General features: G+C 54.0%; 1 protein-coding gene across 1 annotated transcript in view; it reads right to left on the bottom strand.

Annotated features, from left to right (window-relative positions):
- Positions 1-23,511, bottom strand: part of CDH4 (cadherin 4) — a 560,279-nt gene that overhangs the window by 39,059 nt on the left and 497,709 nt on the right. Inside the window, exon 7 of the mRNA XM_059036614.2 lies at positions 14,977-15,149. Coding sequence (XP_058892597.1) covers positions 14,977-15,149 — 173 coding nt within the window. The remainder of the gene's footprint in view (positions 1-14,976; positions 15,150-23,511) is intronic.

Genomic DNA, 23,511 nt, shown 5'->3' on the forward strand with positions numbered 1-23,511 from the left:
GCAGGCCCAGGGCTGGAAGGCTGGGAGGAGGAACATCACCCCAACCTCGCCTCCGGGACCAGCGGACACTGCACAGGGCCAAGCAGGAAACAGGAGGGTTCATACCCACAGCAAAGGGAGGGGCTTAACCAGAGAAGAAGAAGAAAAGTGTCGCTGTTGTCACATGACTGACTACTCGGTCAGTCACTCGGTCTTTCTTGTCTCTTTAATCATAGAATCACAGCCTCTACACGGTGCCGTTATGGGCTGCTGCCCTCAGAAGACACTGGAGAGAAACATGGGGACATATGCAGGTGTGTGTTCTGCATGTATACGTAAGTGTGTGCATATTTGTGTACTAGTGCACACATGTATGTGATAGGCACATGCATACGTGTGCAAGTATGCACACACGTGTATATGTATCCACGTGTGCACGCACATGTGTATGTGCCTGTACAGAACGTGCACATTTGTGTGCCCGAGTGCATGGTGTACAGACAACCACCACTAGAGGGCGGGCTGGCCCTGCTTTGGGGAGCAGGGTGGGGGGTCCTTCCTGGCCATGGCGGGGGCGCAAGAAAATCCAGCAGGAAGGAAGAGACGGGGGCTGGGACCCAGCGGAACCCAGTGCCTCCCCGTGGACAGGGCCTCTGAGATCCAGGCCAGCTCAATCTGGGCACCGGACTGGGCATCGCGGGAGCGCTGGGGGGACGCGGGTCCAGGCTCCGCTGTGGCTTTTGTTTCAGAAAGTATACTTTTCAGACTTTATAACGGTCATTGTTTTCTCTTTCACCAAATCCCGTTGTGAAGGGGTATCTAGAGGCCGGGGGTGGGTGGGCAGGGCCCACGTGCACCCCTGCGAAGCATCCCTGGACACAGACACACTCACATCTTAGCAGCAGGGTCTAGCGTGGTTAAGAGTTTGGATATTTTCATTTAAAAAGCCTCCCTAGATGGCGGAGTAAAAGGATGTGCCCTCACTCCCTCTTGCGAGAACACCGGAATCACCACTAACTGCTGAACAATCATCGACAGGAAGACACTGGAACTCACCAGAAGAGATACCCCTCATCCAAAGACAAAGGAGAAGCCGCAATGAGACAACAGGGGGTCGCAATCACAATAAAATCAAATCCCATAACTGCTGGGTGGGTGACTCACAAACTGGAGAACACTTACACCACAGAAGTCCACCCACTGGAGTGAAGGTTCTAAGCCCCACGTCAGGCTTCCCAACCTGGGGGTCTGGCAACGAGAGGAGGAATTCCTAGAGAATCAGACTTTGAAGGTTAGTGGGATTTGACTGCAGGACTTCGACAGGACTTGGGGAAACAGAGACTCCACTCCTGGAGGGCACACAAGTAGTGTGTGCATCGGGACCCAGGGAAAGAAGCAGTGACCCCATGGAAGACTGAACCAGACCTACCTGCTAGTGCTGGAGGGTCTCCTGCAGAGGCAGGGGTGGCTGTGTCTCACCGTGGGGACAAGGACACTGGCAGCAGAAGCTCTGGGAAGTACTCCTTGGCGTGAGAGCTCCCAGAGTCAGCCATCAGCCCCACCAAAGAGCAGGGTAGGCTCCAGTGTTGGGTCGCCTCAGGCCAAACAACCAACTGGGAGTGAACCCAGCCCCACCCATTAGCAGTCAAGCAGATAAAAGTTTTACTGAGCTCTGCCCACCAGAGCAACAGCCAGCTCTACCCACCACCAGTCCCTCCCATCAGGGAGCTTGCACAAGCCTCTTAGACAGCCTCATCCACCACAGGGCAGACAGCAGAAACAAGAAAAACTACAATCCTGCAGCCTGTGGAATGAAAACCACATTCACAGAAAGACAGAGAGAATGAAAAAGTAGAGAGCTATGTACCAGATGAAGGAACAAGAGAAAACCCCAGAAAAACAACTAAATGAGTGGAGACAGGCAACCTTCCAGAAAAAGAATTCAGAATAATGATAGCGAAGAAGGTCCAGGACCTCGGAAAAAGAATGGAGGCAAAGATCGAGAAGATGCAAGAAATGTTTAACAAAGATCTAGAAGAATTAAAGAACAGACAAACAGAGATGAACAATACAGTAACTGAAATGAAAAATACACTAGAAGGAATCAATAGCAGAATAACCGAGGCAGAAGAACGGATAAGTGACCTGGAAGACAGAATGGTGGAATTCACTGCCGCAGAACAGAATAAAGAAAAAAGAATGAAAAGAAATGAAGACAGCCTAAGAGACCTCTGGGACAACATTAAACACAACAACATTTGCATTATAGGGGTCGCAGAAAGAGATGAGAGAGAGAGAGAGAGGACCCAAGAAAATATTTGAAGAGATTATAGTCGAAAACTTCCCTAACATGGGAAAGGAAATAGCCACCCAAGTCCAGGAAGTGCAGAGAGTCCCAGGCAGGATAAACCTAAGGAGAAACACACGGAGACACATAGTAATCAAATTGGCAAAAATTAAAGACAAAGAAAAATTATTGAAAGCAGCAAGGGAAAAACAACAAATAACACACAAGGGAACTCCCATAAGGTTAACAGCTGATTTCTCAGCAGAAACTCTACAAGCCAGAAGGGAGTGGCATTTTATATTTAAAGTAATGCAAGGCAAGAACCTACAACCAAGATTATCCACCCGGCAAGGATCTCATTCAGATTCGATGGAGAAATCAAAAGCTTTACAGACAAGCAAAAGCTAAGAGAATTCAGCACCACCAAACCAGCTCTGTAACAAATGCTAAAGGAACTTCTCTAGGCAGGAAACACAAGAGAAGGAAAGGACCTACAAAAACAAACCCAAAACAATTAAGAAAATGGTGATAGGAACATACATGTTGATAATTACCTTAAACATGAATGGATTAAATGATCCAACCAAAAGACACAGGCTTGCTGAATGGATACAAAAACAAGACCCTTATATACGCTGTCTACAAGAGACCCACTTCAGACCTAGGGACACATACAGACTAAAAGTGAGGGGATGGAAAAAGATATTCCATGCAAATGGAAATCAAAAGAAAGCTGAAGTAGCAATACTCATATCAGATAAAATAGACTTTAAAATAATGTTACAAGAGACAAGGAGGGACACCACATAGTGATCAAGGGATCAATCATATATATAAATATATATGCACGCAACACGGCAGCACCTCAATACCTAAGGCAACTGCTAACAGCTATAAAAGAGGAAGTCGACAGTAACACAATAATAGTGGGGGAATTCAATACCTCACTTACAGCACAGGACAGATCATCCAGAGAGAAAATTAATAAGGAAACACAAGCTTTAAATGACACAACAGACCAGATAGATTTAATTGATATTTATAGGACATGCCATCCCCAAACTGCAGATTACACTTTCTTCTCAAGTGTGCATGGAATATTCTCCAGGATAGATCACACCTTGGGTCACAAATCAAGCCTCAGTAAATTTAAGAACATTGAAATTATATCAAGCATCTTTTCTGACCACAACGCTATGAGATTAGAAATCAATTACAGGGAAAATAACGTAAAAAATACAAACACCTGGAAGCTAAACAATACATTACTAAATAACCAAGAGATCACAGAAGAAATCAAAGAGGAAATCAAAAAATACCTAGAGACAATAGACAATGAAAACACGACGGTCCAAAACCTACGGGATGCAGCAAAAGCAGTTCTAAGAGGGAAGTTTATAGCTATACAAGCCTACCTCAAGAAACAAGAAAAATCTCAAATAAACAATCTAACCTTACATCTAAAGGAACTAGAGAAAGAAGAACAAACAAAAGCCAAAGTTAGCAGAAGTAAAGAAATCATAAAGATCAGAGCAGAAATAAATGAAATAGAAACAAGAAAACAAGAGCAAAGATCAATAAAACTAAAAACTAAACAAAATTGATAAACCATTAGCCTGACTGATCAAGAAAAAGAGGGAGAGAACTCAAATCAATAACATTAGAAATGAAAAAGGGGCTTCCCTGGTGGCGCAGTGGTTGAGAGTCTGCCTGCCGATGCAGGGGATACAGGTTCATGCCCCGGTCTGGGAAGATCCCACATGCCGCGGAGCGGCTAGGCCCGTGAGCCATGGCCACTGAGCCTGCGCGTCCGGAGCCTGTGCTCTGCAACGGGAGAGGCCACAACAGTGAGAGGCCCGCATACCGCAAAAAAAAAAAAAAAGAAAAAAGAAATGAAAAGTTACAACAGACACTGCAGAAATACAAGTAATGAAATTGAAACTGTGATTAAAAATCTTCCAACAAAGAAAAGACCAGGACTAGATGGCTTCACAGGTGAATTCTATCAAACATTTAGAGAAGTGCTAACACCCATCCTTCTCAAAATCTTCCAAAAAATTGCAGAGGAAGGAACACTCCCAAACTCATTCTATGAGGCCACCATCACCCTGATACCAAAACCAGACAAAGATACTTCAAAAAAAAAGAAAATTACAGACCAATATCACTCATGAATATAGATGCAAAAACCCTCAACAAAACACTAGCAAACAGAATCTAACAACACATTAAAAGGATCACACACCATGATCAAGTGGGATTTATCCCAGGGATGCAAGGATTCTTCAGTATATGCAAATCAATCAATGTGATACACCATATTAACAGATTGAAGAATAAAAACCATACGATCATCTCAATAGATGCAGAAAAAGCTTTTGACAAAATTCAACACCCATTTATGATAAAAACTCTCCAGAAAGTGGGCACAGAGGGAACCCACCTCAACATAATAAAGGCCATATATGGCAAACCCACAGCAAACATCATTCTCAATGGGAAAAACTGAAAACATTTCCTCTAAGATCAGGAAAAAGACAAGGATGTCCACTCTCGCCACTATTATTTAACATAGTTTTGGAAGTCCTAGCCACGGCAATCAGGGGAGAAAAAGAAATAAAAGGAATACAAATTGGAAGAGGAGAAGTAAAACTGTCACTGTTTGCAGATGACATGATACTTACTATACATAGAGAATCCTAAAGATGCCATCAGAAAACTACTAGAGCTAATCAATGAATTTGGTAAAAGTTGGAGGATACAAAATTAATGCACAGCAATCTCTTGCATTCCTGTAAAGTAATGATGAAAAATCTGAAAAAGAAATTAAGGAAACACTCCCATTTACCATTGCAACAAAAAGAATAAAATACTTAGGAACAAACCTACCTAGGGAGACAAAAAACCTGTATGCAGAAAACTGTAAGACACTGATGAACGAAATTAAAGATGATACAAACAGATGGGGAGATATACCATGTTCTTGGATTCAAAGAATCAATATTGTGAAAATGACTATACTACCCAAAGCAATCTACAGATTCTATGCAATCCCTATCAAATTACCAATGGCATATTTTAAAGAACCAGAACAGAAAATCTTAAAATCTGTATGGAGACACAAAAGACCCCGAGTAGCCAAAGCAGTCTTGAGGGAAAAAAACGGAGCTGGAGGAATCAGACTCCCTGACTTCGGACTCTACTACAAAGCTACAGTAATCAAGACAATATGGTACTGGCACAAAAAACAGAAATATAGATCAATGGGACAGGATAGAAAGCCCAGAGGTAAACCCACGCACCAATGGTCAACTAATCTACGACAGAGGAGGCAAGGATATACAATGGAGAAAAGACAGTTTCCTCAATGGTGCTGGGAAAACTGGACAGCTACATGTAAAAGAATGAAATTAGAACACTCCTTAACACCATACACAAAAATAAACCCAAAATGGATTACAGACCTAAGTGTAAGACCGGACACTATAAAACTCTTAGAGGAAAACATAGGAAGAACACTCTTTGACATAAATCACAGCAAGATCTTTTTTGACCCACCGCCTAGAGTAATGGAAATAAGAACAAAAATAGACAAATGGGACCTAATGTAACTTAAAAGCTTTTGCAAGCAAAGGAAACCATAAACAAGACGAAAAGACAACCCTCAGAGTGGGAGAAAATATTTGCAAACGAATCAACGGACAAAGGATTAATCTCCAAAAATATATAAACAGCTCATGCAGCTCAATATTAAGAAAACCCAATCCCAAAATGGGCAGAAGACCTAAACAGACATTTCTCCAAAGACGACATACAGATGGCCAACAAGCACATGAAAAGCTTCTCAGCATCACTAATTATTAGAGAAATGCAAATCAGAACTACAATGAGGTATCACCTCACACCAGTCAGAATGGGCATTATCAGAAAATCTACAAACAACAAATGTTGGAGAGGGTGTGGAGAACAGGAAACCCTCTTGCACTGTTGGTGGGAGTGTACATTGATACAGCCACTATGGAGAACAGTATGGAGGTTCCTTAAAAACTAAACATAGAATTACCATATGACCCAGCAATCCCACTACTGGGCCTGTACCCAGAGAAAACCATAATTCCCAAAGGCACGTGCACCCCAATGTTCACTGCAGCACTATTTACAATAGGCAGGTCACGGAAGCAACCTAAATGCCCATCAACAGACGAATGGATAAAGATGTGGTACACATATACAGTGGAATATTACTCAGCCATAAAAAGTAACGAAACTGGGTCATCTGTAGAGACGTGGATGAATCCAGAGACTGTCATACGGAGTGAAGTAAGTCAGAAAGAGAAAAACAAATGATCGTATATTAACGCATATATGTGGAACCTAGAAAAATGGTACAGATGAACCGGTCTGCAGGGCAGAAATAGAGACACAGATGCAGAGAACAAACGTCATGGACACCAAGGGGGGAAAGTGGCACAGTGGTGGTGGTGGGAAGAACTGGGAGACTGGGATTGACATGTACACACTAATATGTATAAAATGGACAACTAATAAGAACCTGCTGCATAAAAAATAAATAAAATAAAATTCAAACAAAAAGAATCAATATGAGATGGTGGTAATGCAGAAATAGATACACAGAACAATGAAAGGCAACATACATGGCATCTTGAACTTCCTTTCAGAATCTTAAAATGCACCTCTAAAAATAGGTATTTTATACCTAAATCCTTAGTTTATGTCATGTTTAATATCCATTAAAGCTCAAAACTTAAATATCAGAAAAATAAATAAATAAAAAGCCTTCCTCCTGGCCTTGATCCTTGGCCTTACTGTGCATTTCAGGGTTTTCGCGAGGCCAGGTGAGGGAGCCCTGCGGGAGCGGACTGCCTGGGGCTGTGTTAGGTGCCGCTCTAGTGCCCCCTGCTGGTGACCCCACAGACCACACTCAGCATCCACCCCTGGGCAGTGGGGCGTCACACCCTCCCCACTCTGCAGGTGACCACACTGAGTCTTCAGTGGGCCAGGCGGCCCCCTCAGGGTCTGGGCCGGTGAGTCGTGTGCCTGGGGCCTGGCGGTTGGAGGCTGGATCCCAGCGACCGGCTTCCTGGCACTAAGAGGTGACCCTGGGCTCAGCTCCGGGCCGGCCGGCGTTCCTCCTCCACCTTTGCTCTCCCGATCGACACGCCCACCCCAGTGGGGCGGGAAGGAGGTGGGTGGGGGAGTGGGCGGCCCGCTGAAGGATGGTTGGCGGCAGCTGCTTTGCCACCCGTGGGTGTACCGAGCAGGTGCCCCCGCCGGCCAGCCTGGGCCGATGCCCAGCGGCACCCCCTGCTCCTGCCGGGTGCAGATCCCCTGGAGCCGGGCAGCACTGGTGCCCCAGTGAGTTCATTAAAACGCGATTTGCCGTTTTCAAGTTCAAGAGGAGGGAAGAAAACCGCAAGCGGGTGTCCCTGGGGTTTTCACTCACCTCCCCGTAGCTCAGCATTTAAATTTTGCAGAACATCCATCAATAATGCATCTGGCTGGCCTGCCCTAGAAAAGCATCAAAGGTTCCCGCGCCCTGCACACTCTCAGCCCTCTCCACGGAGGGCCGCCAGGACACGCAGCCAACGGTGCAGCTTGGACCCCACCCAGGGCTGGGTCAGCCTGTCCCCGGTGCCGAGGGTCACTGCTGGGAGACGGAGCACACCAAGGGCCGGGCCTTCCGCCCGTGTCTGGTTCTCGTGTGTCCGCTCAGGGCCTGAGAATGTACTGGGGACCCACGAGATGGGCCTTGGGGGAGGAGGAGCCCCAAGACTGATGACCTTGTTCACTCAAGCGCCTCGAGACTTACCCCAAAAGGCACGGGGAGCGCGGCCGCCGTGGAAAACTGGCTGCGGGTCCCGGGAAGTTACACGTTATGACCTCAAGTCCACGGCTAGGCGTGCACCCGAGAGAACAGGAACAGGTGCTCAGGCAGGTGCTGTACCGCTGTTCACAGCGGCACCTGTCACGGGGGAAGCAGCCCAGACGTCCACCAACAGACGAGGGGATGAGCAAAACGCGGCCTGTCTGTACGGTGGAACATGACGCAGCCGGGAAAAGGAGTGGCGCGCTGACCCCCGCTACAATGCGGATGAACCTCGAAAACGTGGTGCTCAACGAAAGCGGCCAGAGCTGCAAAGGCCCACAGGTTGTGGCAAAACGCCCAGAGCACGCCACTCCGTCAGGAGGGCAGGTTAGAGGCGGCCACGTGGAAAAGCCCTGGGACAGACAGCGGTGGAGGGTGCACGGCGCTGCAAAGGTCCCAAACGCCACCGAACCGCGCATGTGAACAGGGTGCACTTCGTGGCACCCGAATGATACCTCCAGGTGCCGGCACTACTGCCTCGTGGGGCCCCCAGTGGCCTGCAGCCCACGGCCCACCCTGGCGCGGCTCACCCAACTGGTGGGGGCCAGTCCTGCTGTCTGTGTCTGTCTGTCTCCTCCTCTTTCCTTTTTCCTCTCTCCTCCTCCCTCCCTCTCCCTCCGCTGGACGCAGAGGGATGCTGCACTGCCAGGAATGACCGCTGAGGATCTTATGAGTCTGGAAATCTGGGGAGAAGGTGAGTGTGGAGTGGCCTCGGGGGTGAAGGGCGGGGACACAGGAGGTCCCGTCCGGTCCAGGGAGATGAGGCCACCTCGGTTTCTCCTCCTCGGGGCCCCTCCAGACGACCCACTCCAGGTCACAGACACAAACACCTGCACTGGGTGGGGAGGGGCAGCTGTGGCCGCTCACACACACCTCGCACTTGACCGTGCAGGGGCCGTGCCCCCTGGGTCTGCAAGCCCAGGATTCCATGGGGCCTGGCCATTTGGGCCTGTGTGTGTGTTGGGGGGATGTCCTGTGCACTGCAGGGTATGGAGCAGCATCCCTGGCCCCCACCCTCCCGATGCCAGAAGCAACCACCCCCCCAGTCACAGCTGTGACAACCCAAACTGTCCCCAGACATGGCCAATGTCCCTGGGGGGAAATCACCCTGATCGAGAACCACGGCTCTAGGGGAGGAAACAGCCGATAACTAAGCAAAACGTGTCACATCAGATGGTGACAGAGGCTGTGCAGAAAACGAAGGCAGAGCAAAGCAGCAGAGGACGGTGGGGCGTCAGCTTACACAGGGCGACCAGGCGGGGCTTCCCTGCCGAGGGGGCTCCAGGTTAGCCAGCCGTTGGGTATCTGGGGGAGGGATGCTGTGGGCAGATGGAAGGCCGTGCAAAGGCCCTGGGGCAGGGGCTCACTGTGGCCAGGAGGCGGCCAGCAAGCGGGGAAGCGGGCGCTGGAGGGTGGAGAGAGAGCAGGAGCCACGCGGACTCCACTCTGGGGAGACGGGAAGGCACAGGAGGGTTTGAGAAGGCAGCAATGGCCAGATTTGCATGTGGACACGATCGCCTGGCTGCTGACTGAGGACAGCCTCGTCTGACCCGGGCCCTGGGACTGAGCCCTGTCTCGGCCCCTCCCCGTGTCTCTCCTTGCCCCTCAATTGGAGCTGGGGACGCTGGCCACCCCCGTTGGATCACGTGCTCCCTTATGGGGACGCCGCCCCGAGAGCGGGAAGCAGAGGTGCTGGGAGAGAGATCCACGCACGTGACGGGGGCCCACAGGAGGCGCTTCTGTTCCCAGGGAGTGTCACACGCACACTCAGCAGCCGGACCTCCTTTCCACTGGCCGCTCCGGAGTCCACGGACTGTCTGAGACTCCCAGAGCCTGGACACGGATCCCCCCCGGTACTCGCGACAGTTCTGACGGTGCATCCAAGGGGCGAGAAGTCAGACGGACTCACAGTGGGAGATGGTTCCTGCTTCAATTCTGGGCCAGGAAAAGCTCAGACTGGGGCCAGTGTTACGGGAGGTTAACCTTCCTTATGGAGACTAAGAGGGAGGAAGAGGGGGGGGGGGCGGGGAGGAAGAAGGGAGGGAGGGGGGAGGCCTAGGGTTCAAATCTCGGCAAGGACACACTGGCGGGCGGAATCTCACACACCCCGCCGCCCCCGCGCCCACCCCCCGGCCCCAGCCAGCAGCCCAGCACAGGCTGAGGGCAGGGAGCCGCCTGCGTTCAAATGCCAGCCTTCCCTTCCTCGCTGTGTGACTCTGGGCAAGCTTCCTCCCTCTCTGTGCCTCCTCTTATCCATAAACAGAGGCTACACTGAAGCACCTGGATTCCTGAGCAGAAAGAGGAGAGGCGGCCGGCTGAGGCGGGAGGAGACCCCTGGGCGTGTGTCCAGGTCTGGGACAAGCAGTGCCGTCCCCGCTGGAGCAGGGCCCTCACGGCAGCGGTGGCGCCAACGGCTCCCACTTCTCGGGCAGCTTCAACGCACCAGGCACGGGGCCCAGCCTCAGGCCTGGCCCGGCCCCCCGAGCCTGTGGCAGGAGGGAACCCCCAGCAGAGGAGACAAGCCCACATGGCGTCTCCCCTGCGCTGGGCTCTGCAGGAACTGGGCCGGTTCAGCGAGAGCAGAGTCAGGGAGGCCTCCCTGAGGAGGTGACGTCTGGTGAGAAGATGGGAAGGACGGGGCGGCCGGAGAGGGGAGGGCTCGAGGCTGAAGGCTGCGGGGTCGGGGGCAGGCCAGGGGCGGCGGGGCCGAGGCTGCTGAGGAGCTCGGGCGCTGGGGCCTCAGAGCGCTGGTCCTGCCCGCCACCCTCCCCCGCTCCCTCTGTCCGGGGCTGTCCCTTCCCGGGCTGGGCGCTCCCAGGCTGCCCACCCCAAGCCCAAGGCCTCGCGGCGCAGCGGGGAACGCGGCCAGGAGGAGCGGCCAGCAGCTGTCTCGCGATCATCGCAGCCCCCGGTCCGCGGACGCGTGAATTAGTACAAACAGCTTGACCCTGAGATCCAGCAACCACCTGCTCTGGGGGGACGTGGGTGCACAGCTGGCCTGACTGGCCCAGCGGCCGCCCCAAAGGAGAGGCCAGGCCTCCGGGCGGGACTGAGCAGGGTAGAGGCCGGAGGACGTGGGGTGGAGCCAGGCGCCATCCGGGCTGCTTCCGCCCACTCGGCGGGGCCGGTCCCGGAGCACCTGCCGGTCCCTCTGGCGCTGGGCAGCCAGGTGCCGCGCGGGGGCGCAGGGCGAGGAGGGGGCAGGAAGGTCACCGCTGGAGCAGGAGGAAGGTCCACGCGATTTTGCAGCGACCAAGAGCCTGAGACAGTGGGTGGCTCCGGAGGTCCCGGGTCTGCTTTAAGTGAGGGACGAGGTCAGGGTGAGGGTGGGCCTTGGCAGTGGGCGGGCGCGGAGGAGGCCACCAGGTTCCCTTAAGTGCGGGTGCACTGCCCGGCACACCCACCAGGATGTTCCATGTCCTCCAGTGTCCGCGGAGCAGGTGTTCCGGTTCGTTACCGGGGAAGGAGGGGCCTCGGACGGCCGAGCGAGTGCTATGGCTCCCCCTCCAGGGCGAGTCGTGTCGCGGTGACAGCCCCGGCCACACCGAGGGGACCTGATGGCTCGCCCAGACGGGCAGGGCCCTCGCACGTCATGTCCACCCACCCGGCCAGCTTCCCCTGATCTGTAGGCCCAGCTCTCAGGGACCTCGTTGCCTGTCAGCTCCTCCCTGTAGCACCGAGGGGGAGGGATCGCCCACCGGGCCCAGAGTGGGGCGGCCGCCTCAGGCTAGGGTGCCAGACGAGGCAAAGAAAACCAGGGACCGTGCAGTTCTATGTAACTTCACACAAACAACTGACAATTTTTGGTATGGATATGTCCCATGCAATATTTGGGACACACTTGCAGGAAGCACGATCTGTGTTTGTCTGCAGCTCAGATATAGCTGGGTGGCCTGTGTTTTACCTGGCAGGGTGGAGCTCTCCTGGGGTGCCCCCTGGGAAGGGTTAAGAATCCAGGTTGCCGGGGGCAGGCATGGGGTTAAGAGGCGCATTTCAGGGATGCGTTCCTCCAGCCTCAGGACGGCACACGCCTCACCCAGGTGGCACGCATGTTCCCATTTCTGAGCTGAGGAAAACGAAGCTTCCTCATGGCTAAACAGTGCTGACCATTATGGAAGGAGCTGGGGTATCCACGGGTGGCCCCAAGGCTGGATGAGGCCCACAGATGTGTGCCATTTGCCTTGCACAGGATTTTAAAAAATGCCAACCTGAAGCCTTCCCCGCTGTCTGCTCCACTAAGGCTCTGGTGGGGCAGACAGTCCCCAGGCCTCTCCACCCCTCCCCTCACGCCCCAGCGTGAATTCTGCCCCCTGTTGGCATCCAGAGTTTCCAGCCCCAGCACCAGGGGTGGGCCTGGGCCCCCGGGGGCCACGCCTCTCTTGAGCTCCCAAGCCCCTGCAGCCTTGCCTTTCTCATCTGGAAAGAAATGCTACAACTGGAATTTCCCCCCAGGGCGGTTTCAAGGACTAAGATGTGATAATGTGCACTGCACAGTGCCTAGCCCGCACTGACCTGCCGTGGGGTCCCTGGGGCGCCCCAGTGTCTAGAACAGGCTCTGCCCACGGCGGGAGCTCGGCACATGCTTACAAAAGAATGGAAAACGAGTAGCAGAAATGCCCACGAAACGTTGGCGGTACTCCGCCTCCCACTGCTCCTGGCTGTCTGTCTCTCCCTCCACACCTGCTGGTTTGCTCATAAATAAATGCAAACCGGGAACGACCCGCACCCCACCTGCTCAGGGAAGCAGGGGCGCGGCATCCAGAGCCGCCCTGCGTCTTCGGAACCGGCAGCTTCTCTGAGCTTTCTGAGGTGGGGCCTCTCCCTGCTCTGCAGACCTCCAGAAGGGTCCTCTGGGTGCTGCCCCTTTGTCCTCTAGACAGAGGCCCCAGAAACGCCTCTTTCCTTCTCCAAGGCCCGACATCGCAGCCAGGCTCCCAGCAGAGCTGTGCAGCCGAGCTGTTCTTTATCTCTAATGGAGGTCTGGGTACCGCCCGCTCCCCGCCTCTCTGTTTCCTGAACCTGAAGTCCACACTCATCAAGCAATGAACAGAAGCTCTTTAGAGGTGGCGGAGGCCTGTTGAGGTTGTGCTGGGCAGGGCGCGGGGATCTGCCCGCGTGGGAGGTGGACAGGCCCCTCTGCTGCCGGGCTGGGGCCTGAGGCTGCCGGGACCTTGGACTTCTGGTCTCCAGAACTGTCAGAGGCTACATTTTCTTTGTTAGGACAGCCCTGGGACACTCAAACCACTCCCTTCCCGGGACAGGACAGGGACATCCCTGATGCTCCACCCCCCGCCCCCGCCCTCTGTGGACGGTACGCGATGCTCTTTCTTTATAACCCACGCCATTGCCTGAATTCATTGATCTCGTGGGGACTAATCCCTCTTGCCTGTTTCTCCCTCCTGCAAAGTGAGCCCCACGCGAGCAAGGACACCACTCGCCCCGTTTACTGCTGTCTGCCCGGCACCCTCGGCCGTTTCTAGCGCAAAGTCAGCGCTCAGTGAAAGTTTCTGATCGAAAGGAGGAGCCTGCTGGGTGGGATCTGTGATTGCTCGGAACCAGTTACACGTCTGGTGTGCAGCGTTCAGGAAACGCGGGTCCTTAGTCCCAAAGAGAAGAAAATATGATTGATTCTGTCAGCCTGCAAGGCTCAGAGCAAGGCCACCTCTTCTGAGAAACGTCCCCCGATTTCTCCATAGTCAGCTCCATTCATCTCACAACACCACCTTGTGGACACAATCCACTGCCCCCCCCCCACGATCCACTGCATATACATGTGATCTACCGCACGTACACATGGGATCCACTGCCAGCACACACGATCCACCCCACGTACACGTGATCTACTGCATATACACGTGCGATCCGCCGCCTACACGCATGATCCGCTGCAGCACATCCACTTCGGTTCTGCTCCCCACCCCCGGCCCTGGGGGCAGCCGCCGTCTAACCGGCTCCACGTCCCCTATGCCTCACACAGCACTCTGTCCCCACATCTGCTAAGTGAGGAAGGAGTAGGCGGGGGACTTGCTCATGTTCAGGGGTCACCATGCCCAAGTTCAGCCTTGAGCCTGGACCTCAGACAGGAATTTCCTTGGAGCAACGCTTCCAAAGCGGACCACGGAGAAGGACGCGTGCGTGCGTGTGCGAGAGCGTGTGTGAGTGTCTGCGTTCACGCACAGGCCCCGGTCATACCGCACTGCTCTCCCGAAAGGTGTGAAGACACCCCGGGTGAGGCTAGAGCCTGGAGAAACACTGTGGTACAGTCTTCTGGGGGCAATGGGGATGCCCTCCCGCCCGGGGCAGGTCAGGGACCCTGGGTGGGGAGAGACGGGGGACGGTTCGCCTCCCTGACGGCCCACCCCATGCGGCATCACTATCCCCTCCGAGGGACCACCTCCCCGAGGGCAGCAGGCTTCTAGAAGCCGGACGGAGCAGCTCCTCATTCCCAGGGCCAACTGCAGGGCCCTGTCCGGGCCAAGCAGGCGCCCATGATGGTCCTGGGGAGGGTCCTGGGGCCTTGCTGGGTCCTCTGGTACAGGAGAGGGAGGTCCCGGGTCCGCCCGAGGCCTGCTCTGAGCCCTGGGGGCTCTGGCCCACCTCCCCCATCGCACAACTCCACTGACACGGGTCCCAGAAGACGTATTTGCACTGTGCAACTCAAGCCCCGCCGGGCGCTGTCCCTGCCGAGCCTCACCCAGGTGGGACCGCGTGGCCCAGTGCCTGGAGACACCCTGCTGTGCCTAGTGGGAAAGGTCCCCCCGCCCTGGCGGCGGCGGCAGCACCAGCGACCCCCCACCGACCCGCCCCACGGCGGCCTCCTCACCTCTCGGTCCAGGCCGGCCGCCACTGTCACGATGTCCCCCGTCTCGCTGTTGATGGTGAACATGTTCTGGGAGGGGCTCTGCGGGGTCTGGGTCACGATCCGGTAGCGCACCATCCCATTGGCCGTGGTGCCGTCGTCGGCGTCGCTGGCTGTGACCGTCATCACGTAGGTGCCTGGAACAGAGATGGCAGCGCACGTGGGACTCGCCGGCCACACCCGCCGCGGCCCCGCGCCCGCACCCTGGCCGACGTCAGCCGGGACCACGTCTCCCCGGAGGCTGGACGCGGTGAGAGTCCTTCCCCTCCCACGGGCTGGAGGCCTGCCAGGCCCTGGGAAGCACACCTGTCCCTCCAGCCCCCACGCACTCCTGCGGAACCACCGGCGGGTTTCTTGCCCAGCTCAAGTCCGCTCTGAGGTCATCGGCGGGCAGAGAGACCGAGGCCCTGGAGGAGGGGGAGCTGCCTGGGGACAGCGGAGCCAGCAATTCTGGCTCAAAGCCCAGCACTCTCCCTCCCGAGCCACACGGCCCAGGGCGCTGGCCGGCAGAGCTTGCCGAGGACCCAGATCCCACGCGGAGGACGGCACGGCCGCGACTTGGCACGCGGTAAAAAGAACAGGGCTGGGTATACAGAAGGGGCGTGACAGGCACTTGAGGAGGCTAAGTGAGAAGAGCCCCCCCAGGGGGAGGCTGTGCACACGGGGCGCAGGCGCAGACGAGTCGTAAATCCAGGGAGCGCGTGGACACGTGCTCACCCGCACCTCCAAGCCCGGGGGGTGAGCCGCCCACGCCATTTCCCATCCACACGCCGGGGCTGAGGCCCGCAGGGGACGCTCCGGCACGGTCCCCTGGCTCCTGAGAGCGGCACGTGGGGCTCCTACTGGCATCCTCCCTTCCCCACGGCGGGAGGTCCTGGTTGGACGGCACACCCCTCCCCTGGCCACGGTGACCGTGTCCGCGGTGGGTGCCTTACCCTGTCAGAGCCTGTGATCAAGGCGGAGGTGCTCGCCGGGGTTACTGGGAAAACAGCGCACTGTCCCTGCCGCTGGCCTTGGGTGGCTCAGCGTGTGAGGCTGGGGCTGGGGTCACCTTGTGCCACAAGGAAGGAAAGCGAAGGACAGGGCCGTCTCGGGGGAAACAAAACCAAGAGGGGCTCGGGTGACCACCTCTTCCCGGGCAGCCTCTGGGTCAAGCGGCACCTGAAGCTGTTGCCTCTATACTTAAAATTAAGGCTTCTTTTATAAGGCAGTTTTAGGTTCACAGCAAAATTGAGGAGAAGGTACCTTACAGACTCTTTGTGTACCTGAACCGATATATTCCCCTTCTTGCCTTATGGCATTTTAGTTTGAGTTTTTGTTGCTTGCGACCCAGAGCTCTGACTGGCACAGGCTCCCGGCCCTGTGACGGCCCCTGGAGTCTCGGGCACGGGGCCCTAGTCCGGATCTGCATGTCCTTCGTTCAGCTCTACGTTCCCAGGTTGGAACGGTGTGCTGTCCAGGGCCCACAGGGGTGACGGAGTGTGGACACCATCCTCCACTGGGTCCTTTCTTGGGGGGTGCTGGCTTCAGCTGAGACTGAACTGGGCTTGGGGCTTGGCTGTGCAGCTGGGCCTCCAGGCCTGTTGGGATCCAAGGTGGTGATGGGTGGGTGTTTTAGCCATCAAACATGCACTGGGAACCTGCTCTGGGCCAGCACGGCGCTAGGAACTGGGCAGACAGTGGTGGAGACGCTTTCGTGGTCCGTGCAGGGAGTCTTTTCCAAATCCTACCAGTGTTCTGGCTGCGCGGATGTGTGTGCAAAGCAGGACCTCCCGCCTTCCCGCGTCCAACCCCACCGCAAGCAGCGGGGGCCTGACTGGGAATTGGCTTTAGCTTTCAGCTTTTACCGAATCAAAGCTTCTCAAAGCAAACGCGTTTTATACAACAGAAAGGAAAGCAAACAGAGAGAGGAAAGTGGAAATCACAGGTTTTCTATTCTCATCCACCAGCCAGAGAGGAACGGGCCCAGGACCTGACTCTTCACACTGAACGGACGGGAAGTCCCAGCCTGGGCGGGGCGGGCGCTGCAGGAAGCGGGGGCCCAGGAGCCCCAGGCCCGCAGCGCCTCCCTCCCCCCACTTGTTTAGTCCACAGATTTACGTAGCTTTTATCAAGATGTAATTCACGCACCAGAAAATTCACCCTTTTAAAGTGCACAAGCCAGCGCGTTTTAGTAGATTCACAAAGTCGTGCAATTGTCAATAGAGCGTATTTAACTCCAGAACATTCTGTCACCCCCAAAGAAACCTGTATCTGTTAAGAGTCGCTCCCAGGACTTCCCTGGTGGTCCAGTAGGTAACACTCCACACTCCCAGTGCAGGGGGCCTGGGTTCGATCCCAGGTTGGGGAACTAGATCCTGCATGCCTGCTGCAACTAAGAGTCTGCATGCTGCAACTAAGAAGTCTGCATACCGCATGCTGCAACAAGAATCCTGCATGCCGCAACTAAGACCCGGCACGGCAGGCATGCATGCATGAATGAATGAATAAATGAGTTGCTCTCCATCCTCCTCCCCAGCCCCCAGCAATGCTCACCTACTTTCTGTCTCCAGATTGGCCTTTTCTGAACACAGCTTATAAACGGAATCATATACTACGTGGCCTTTGTGTCTGCGTCTTTCACGGAGCCTAATGTTTTCAAGGTTCACTCCTTTTTACAGCTGAATGACATTCCAGTGTGTGGGGATACTCAGCCCACAATTACTGAGTGAGCACTTGCTGTATGCAGACACCAGGCTCTGTGCTCAGGATGTAGGAAGAGAACAAGCAGAAAGACAAGGTCCCACCCCTAACGTGCCAGTGAGGACAGACAGAACAAACAGGGAGACACCGATCATCGCCAGCTGTGATTAAGTCCTTGGAAGGGGGAAGAACGCTCGCGTGAATGAATATGTAGAAAAATGAGGTACGTGGGGTGCTACGGAGGAAGCAAGGATGACCTGAGAGATGGGGCTGGTGGGGCAGGGAGGGGGCGGGGGGTACTCTGGGCAGGAGGCCAAGGCCCTGGGGCAGAGAAGAGCTCCAAACGTTTGAGGAACCGGGGACAGGGGGCATGTGATGGGGCTGGAGGTGGGCTGGGCCCACGGCAAGGATTCTGGACTTTATTCTAAGATCACAGGGCAGTATTTTCATCAGGAGAGTGGGTCACAGTTATGTTTTGAAGACACGCAGAGAACACAGACTGCATGCAGCCAGGAGTGCGGGGGGCAAGGGTGGGTAGTGGGAATGCTCATTCACTGGATTTCATGGAGAACTGGCTGCAATCAGTCCAAGATGTTGCAAACCCACTAGGACATTTATTCATTCATTCAACACGTCTGTATTAAGTGTCTTCTAGGGGAAAAAATATGGAACTTCAGTGTTTTGAGAACCCTAGGAAAAACGTTCATCAAACACACCCACCTAACTTCATGCAATGGCTATTCTCAAACAGTGTGTCAACCCAATTTATTTTATTTTATTTATTTATTTATTTTTGGCTGCATTGGGTCTTCATTGCTGTGTGTGGGCTTTCTCTAGTTGCAGCGAGGGGGGGCTATTCTTCATTACGGGGCGTGGGCTTTTCATTGCAGTGGCCTCTCTTGTTGCGGAGCATGGGCTCTAGGCATGCGGTCTTAGTAATTGTGGCTCGCGGGCTCTAGAGCACAGGCTCAGTTGCTGTGGTGCACGGGCTTAGTTGCTCCACGGCATGTAGGATCTTCCCGGACCAGGGCTCAAACCCGTGTCCCCTGCATTGGCAGGCGGATTCTTAAACCACTGTGCCACCAGGGAAGCCCTGTAAACCCTTTTTTTTTTTTTTTTTTTGGTGGTACACGGGCCTCTCACTGTTGTGGCCTCTCCCATTGCGGAGCACAGGCTCCGGACGCGCAGGCGCAGCAGCCATGGCTCACGGGCCTAGCCGCTCTGCGGCATGTGGGATCTTCCCAGACCGGGGCATGAACCCATGTCCCCTGCATCGGCAGGTGGACTCTCAACCACTGCGCCACCAGGGAAGCCCTGTAAACCCAATTTTAATGAATTTAATTATCAGTAGAATTTCCCCAGAGGCATTAAGTATTTAAAAGAAATCCAGGAGGTTCTGTTTTTGGCAAATGGTGGACAATGTTATTTTAAACCGATCTTCCTCCTGAGGAAAACTAGAAAAGCCGGACCCAATGTGAAATAAAAACATCTTGTTAAGGGCACTAGAGAGATACCAATGGCACAGACTCCGGCAGGGCGGGGCAGGCTGGAAAGGAGAACCCGAGACCGGGGGCCATCCTTCCTCTCAAGACATTTGCTGAGTCCAGGGACTTCCTTGGCGGTACAGTGGTTAAGACTCCATGCTCCCAATGCAGGGGGCCTGGGTTTGATCCCTGGTTGGGGAACTAAGATTCCGCATGCCGCACAAGTAAAGATCCTGCACGCGGCCACGAAGATCCCACATGCTGCAACTAAGACCCGGCACAGCCAAAAAAATAAATAAATACATATAAAAAAATACAGACATTTGCTGATTCCAAATCAGCTTCTGACAGCTGAAGAGCTACATGGAGCTTTCAACAGACTGATGGGAACGGGGGTAAAAACACTGAGCTTAGGGCTCGCCATATGAGGGTGCAGCCTGGAAAACACTCGAGTCTTTGTGTTGGACCCGGAAGGGCAGCGGGCTGGGAATGAGGGTGAACAGGAAAGGAACCGTCCTAGCCGATGGAGGCACCGCTCTATTAAGGTGACTTAGGCTACGATATCTGAGGTTACCAGACTCCCCTGTCAGGAGCGAAAGCATATCCTTCATAGACAAAGGTAACATCTTACCCTCAGGTCACCTCTACAATTTTTCACACACAAGGCACAGTACGTAATGAACCAGGCACACAAGAAAACAAAACCTGACTGAAAACAGAGGGAAAGAACTGACCAGGACCAGACCAGGGGAGATTCCGGTAACAAGGTCATCAGATGCAGATGAAAAACAATCAGCCAGAAAAGCTGAAGCGCACCCCCAGAAATTCACATGGGACACCCCGTTTTAGGTCCCCACTACCAGCCCCCCCACCCAAGGCACACCGGAGCCCCCTCCTCTACCACGGAGCTCCCCGGTCCTCTGCCCACCTTCGAGTCTCGGTCTGTGATGGTGGCTGGTGACCCCCCTGCTCTGAACACACAGCCTCTGCTGGTTCCCATAGGCTGGTCTTCGTTTATTTCCACATTACTGTTGGAAAAACTGGATGAGGGACTCTCTCTGTCCTTTGTTGCACAGGCACGTGTGGATCAACAATGGTCTCAAATAAAAAGTAAAAAAAAGTCCCTGACCTGCGAAGCTCACATCTAGCGGTGCAGATAAACAAGGAGCATAATCAATTAGTACGTGATGCTGAATGTCTGACAACTGGGTGTTGGCTGAATAAATTGTGGCACATTCCCATGACGGAACTGTTTAAAGCCAGAATATTTCGTGATGCTTGAAATGTTCACGATATACAGCAAAACGGAAAACAATCCAGCTTCTAAACTGTGTTCTTCAATAGAACAACACGTTCGTGCAGGGAGAGAAGACCGGAGCGATCTCTGACGGATGTGCTCATGGCAATCTCTGCGCGGCAGGCAAGATGGGAGATTGTGATGTTTTTCTTTGTGATTTTCTCTGTATCTCTCAAGTTTCCTCCAAAGATGATCACTTATCAGAAGGTAAAATGTTACTTAAAAAAGAAATAAGGCAACTGATGGGAGTTTTTTTTCAGCCTTAATCACAATTTGGTTTCTTTCAAAAAAGATTCTGGAAACCTGGCTGGTCCATGGCCACCACTCCGTGATCAGGTGACCCATGCATGCCCAAGTGCTCTGAGCCCAAAGGCCAACGGGCAGGGTTGCCATGGAAACAAACCCAGATGAAATATAAGTGTGCAGGGCCCTGGAACTGAGCAAGGGCTCCGTGATTTTCACTTCCTTCCTAGAAGAAGAGAATGGGGTGGAGGCAGAAGGAACTCCTTTTTGAGACCTGGAGAGCTGCCTGGGGGAGGTGGCCCCCACTCACTGTCTGGGCACTCATCCCCACCCACCCAGAGGGCGCTCGGCGACGCCTGCTGCCCTGGGGGCCGGGCCCTGCCCTGGGGGCACCCCGCTTCTGCCCCCCTTGCCCGTGTCCTGTGTCTCAGTCTCCCCCTTACACTTGAGGGTGCCCCTTCCTGAACCCTCCAGCAAGCGTTCAGTGGCCACACCACGTCTCAGGTCGTGAGCAGGGCCAGCCCCCGCGTGTCTGGGAAAGCATCACCCTGGCATCAAGGTCCCCCTGACCCTCTCGCCTTCTCCGGTGGGGGCGGGTCTGGTCCACAGGCAGCCGTGAGCGCCCAGCAGCCCCAATGCCAGGGCACACCTGGGCCGCCCACGGGAGGGAGGGAGCGATTCAGCCGCGTTAGCTGGCTAAGCGCTCGGCCAGGAACCACTCGCTGCAGCAGCCTCGGCAGCAACCGGGGAGTTAAGTCTCACCCCCATCACCTGGGCTGTGAGAACGAGGAGAAAATCATCCTTCTAGGGCTTTCTCTGGAGGCCTCGTTGGGCCTCTCCGCCTACTAGAGAGGCCTGAATTCTTCTTAATGAAACTGAACATTGCTCTGTATTTTCCTCTAAGAGGGCATGCTGCCTGCTGCCCGAGACTCCGGACACCTCTTCATAAGTCGCACCAGCAGGAAAAGGGGGAGAAGGCAAACGCTTGGTTCTTCCGAGGAGTTCATGTACGAACGCTGCCATGCGCCTTAAAGGATTAATTTCACAAACCTTAAATCGCAGTTTAATTTGAAAACTAATTCAGCTCCATAATTGGCTTTCTGCTCAAATCACTGAGGCTAAAGATTTAAATTCTTAATATGCAGATGACTTTCAAGTATCTGGCGCCGTCTGTGCATTAGTCCACGGCATTAATCTCGGGGGACTCCGCCAGCCCAGAAATAAAATAAATAAATAAACGGGGCCCACTAATAATCTATTTAAGCAAAAACTGCATTATGTAGATGAAGGTTTCTTTGACTTCATTTGCAGCATGTAGATTTCTCTGCTATTTAATATTTTAAAGCAACATTAATTTCAAAATTTATAATATAGGCCCTCACACAGTTACGAGGGGTTCGGGAAAGCAGAAATTCCAACTAGAGCCCTTTTGTTAAAAACTAGTCTACACACTTGGGAGGCTTGAGAGATGCCGTGAGACTGGCCAGGCTGCCTCTGGGCGGGAGGTGACCCCACAAATCCCATTTCCAGCTGGAGAAGCCTGTTGGAGAGGGCGTGGACCCACGGCTGCTGCAGAGGGAAGGGGGCTCCAGTTATGAGCATGTAGCCCCCAGGCCTCCTGGAGCCTGAGGTTTGATAATGGGAACCCCTGTGACCCCACCCCGTTACCTCACCATTAACCAATCAGAGAATTTTGCACGAGCTGTTCACATACCCTGGGACCGCCAACTCCCTCACCTGGCCTTTGAAAACGCTCTGCTGAAACCCTTTGGGGAGTTCAGGGGTTTCTGAGCACAAGCCACCCGTTCTCCTTGTTTGGAGCCGTTTCAGTAAACACCAGCGCTCCTTCACCACAACCTCGTTGTCAGCAGATTGTCTGTGTCATGCGGGTGAGCAGACCCAAGTTTGGTTGGGTAACACCTGCCACTGGCTGTGTCCGTCCTTACCTGTTCTGTGCCTCTGTTCCCTCAACTCCAAAGTGCTTGTGTCACAGGACTGTCAGGTTTCAGTAGGTTATCCCGTCGGGAGGCCTGAGGACAGTACCCAGCACCTGGAGGCCCTCGGTCAGTGCTGTGTTTCTGTGACGGCTGCATAATCAAAGCTTCGGCAGAAGGTGCGCCCCTGGCAGGGGGAGCCCGAGGCCTCCTGCAGAGACGTGGGGCCTCCCCACTGCCCCGAGCCAGGTTCAGGAGCTCAGGAAGAGCAGGCGGACAAGGCAGTCGGGGCTCACAAGCTTCAGGTCAGGGAGCCCAGCTGCTATTTTTAAAATTATTTACTTGGCTGCATTGGGTCTTTGTTGCTGCGCACGGGTTTTCTCTGGTTGTGGCGAGCGGGCGATACTCTTCGTCGTGGTGCACACGGGCTTCTCACTGTGGTGGCTCCTCTTGTTGCGGAGCACAGGCTGTAGGCACGCAGGCTCAGTAGCTGTGGCTCGCGGGCTCCAGAGCTCAGGCCCAATAGTTGGGGCGGACGGGCTTAGTTGCTCCACGGCATGTGGGATCTTCCCGGACCGGGGCTCGAACCCGTGTCCCCTGCATCGGTAGGCGGATTCTTAACCACTGTGCCACCAGGGAAGCCCCGCTAGCTGCTGTTTTTAATCTGTTGTTTCCTCTTCTTTAAGGAGCAGAACACAGCCTTTTATTTTATTCATTTATTTTTAACATCTTTATTGGAGAATAATTGCTTTACGATGGTGTGTTAGTTTCTGCTGTACAACAAAGTGAATCAGCTGTACGCATACATATATCCCCATATCCCCTCCCTCTTGCGTCTCCCTCCCACCCTCCCTATCCC

Source organism: Kogia breviceps, chromosome 14 (assembly GCF_026419965.1).
Source record: "Kogia breviceps isolate mKogBre1 chromosome 14, mKogBre1 haplotype 1, whole genome shotgun sequence".
Lineage (NCBI taxonomy): Eukaryota > Metazoa > Chordata > Mammalia > Artiodactyla > Physeteridae > Kogia > Kogia breviceps.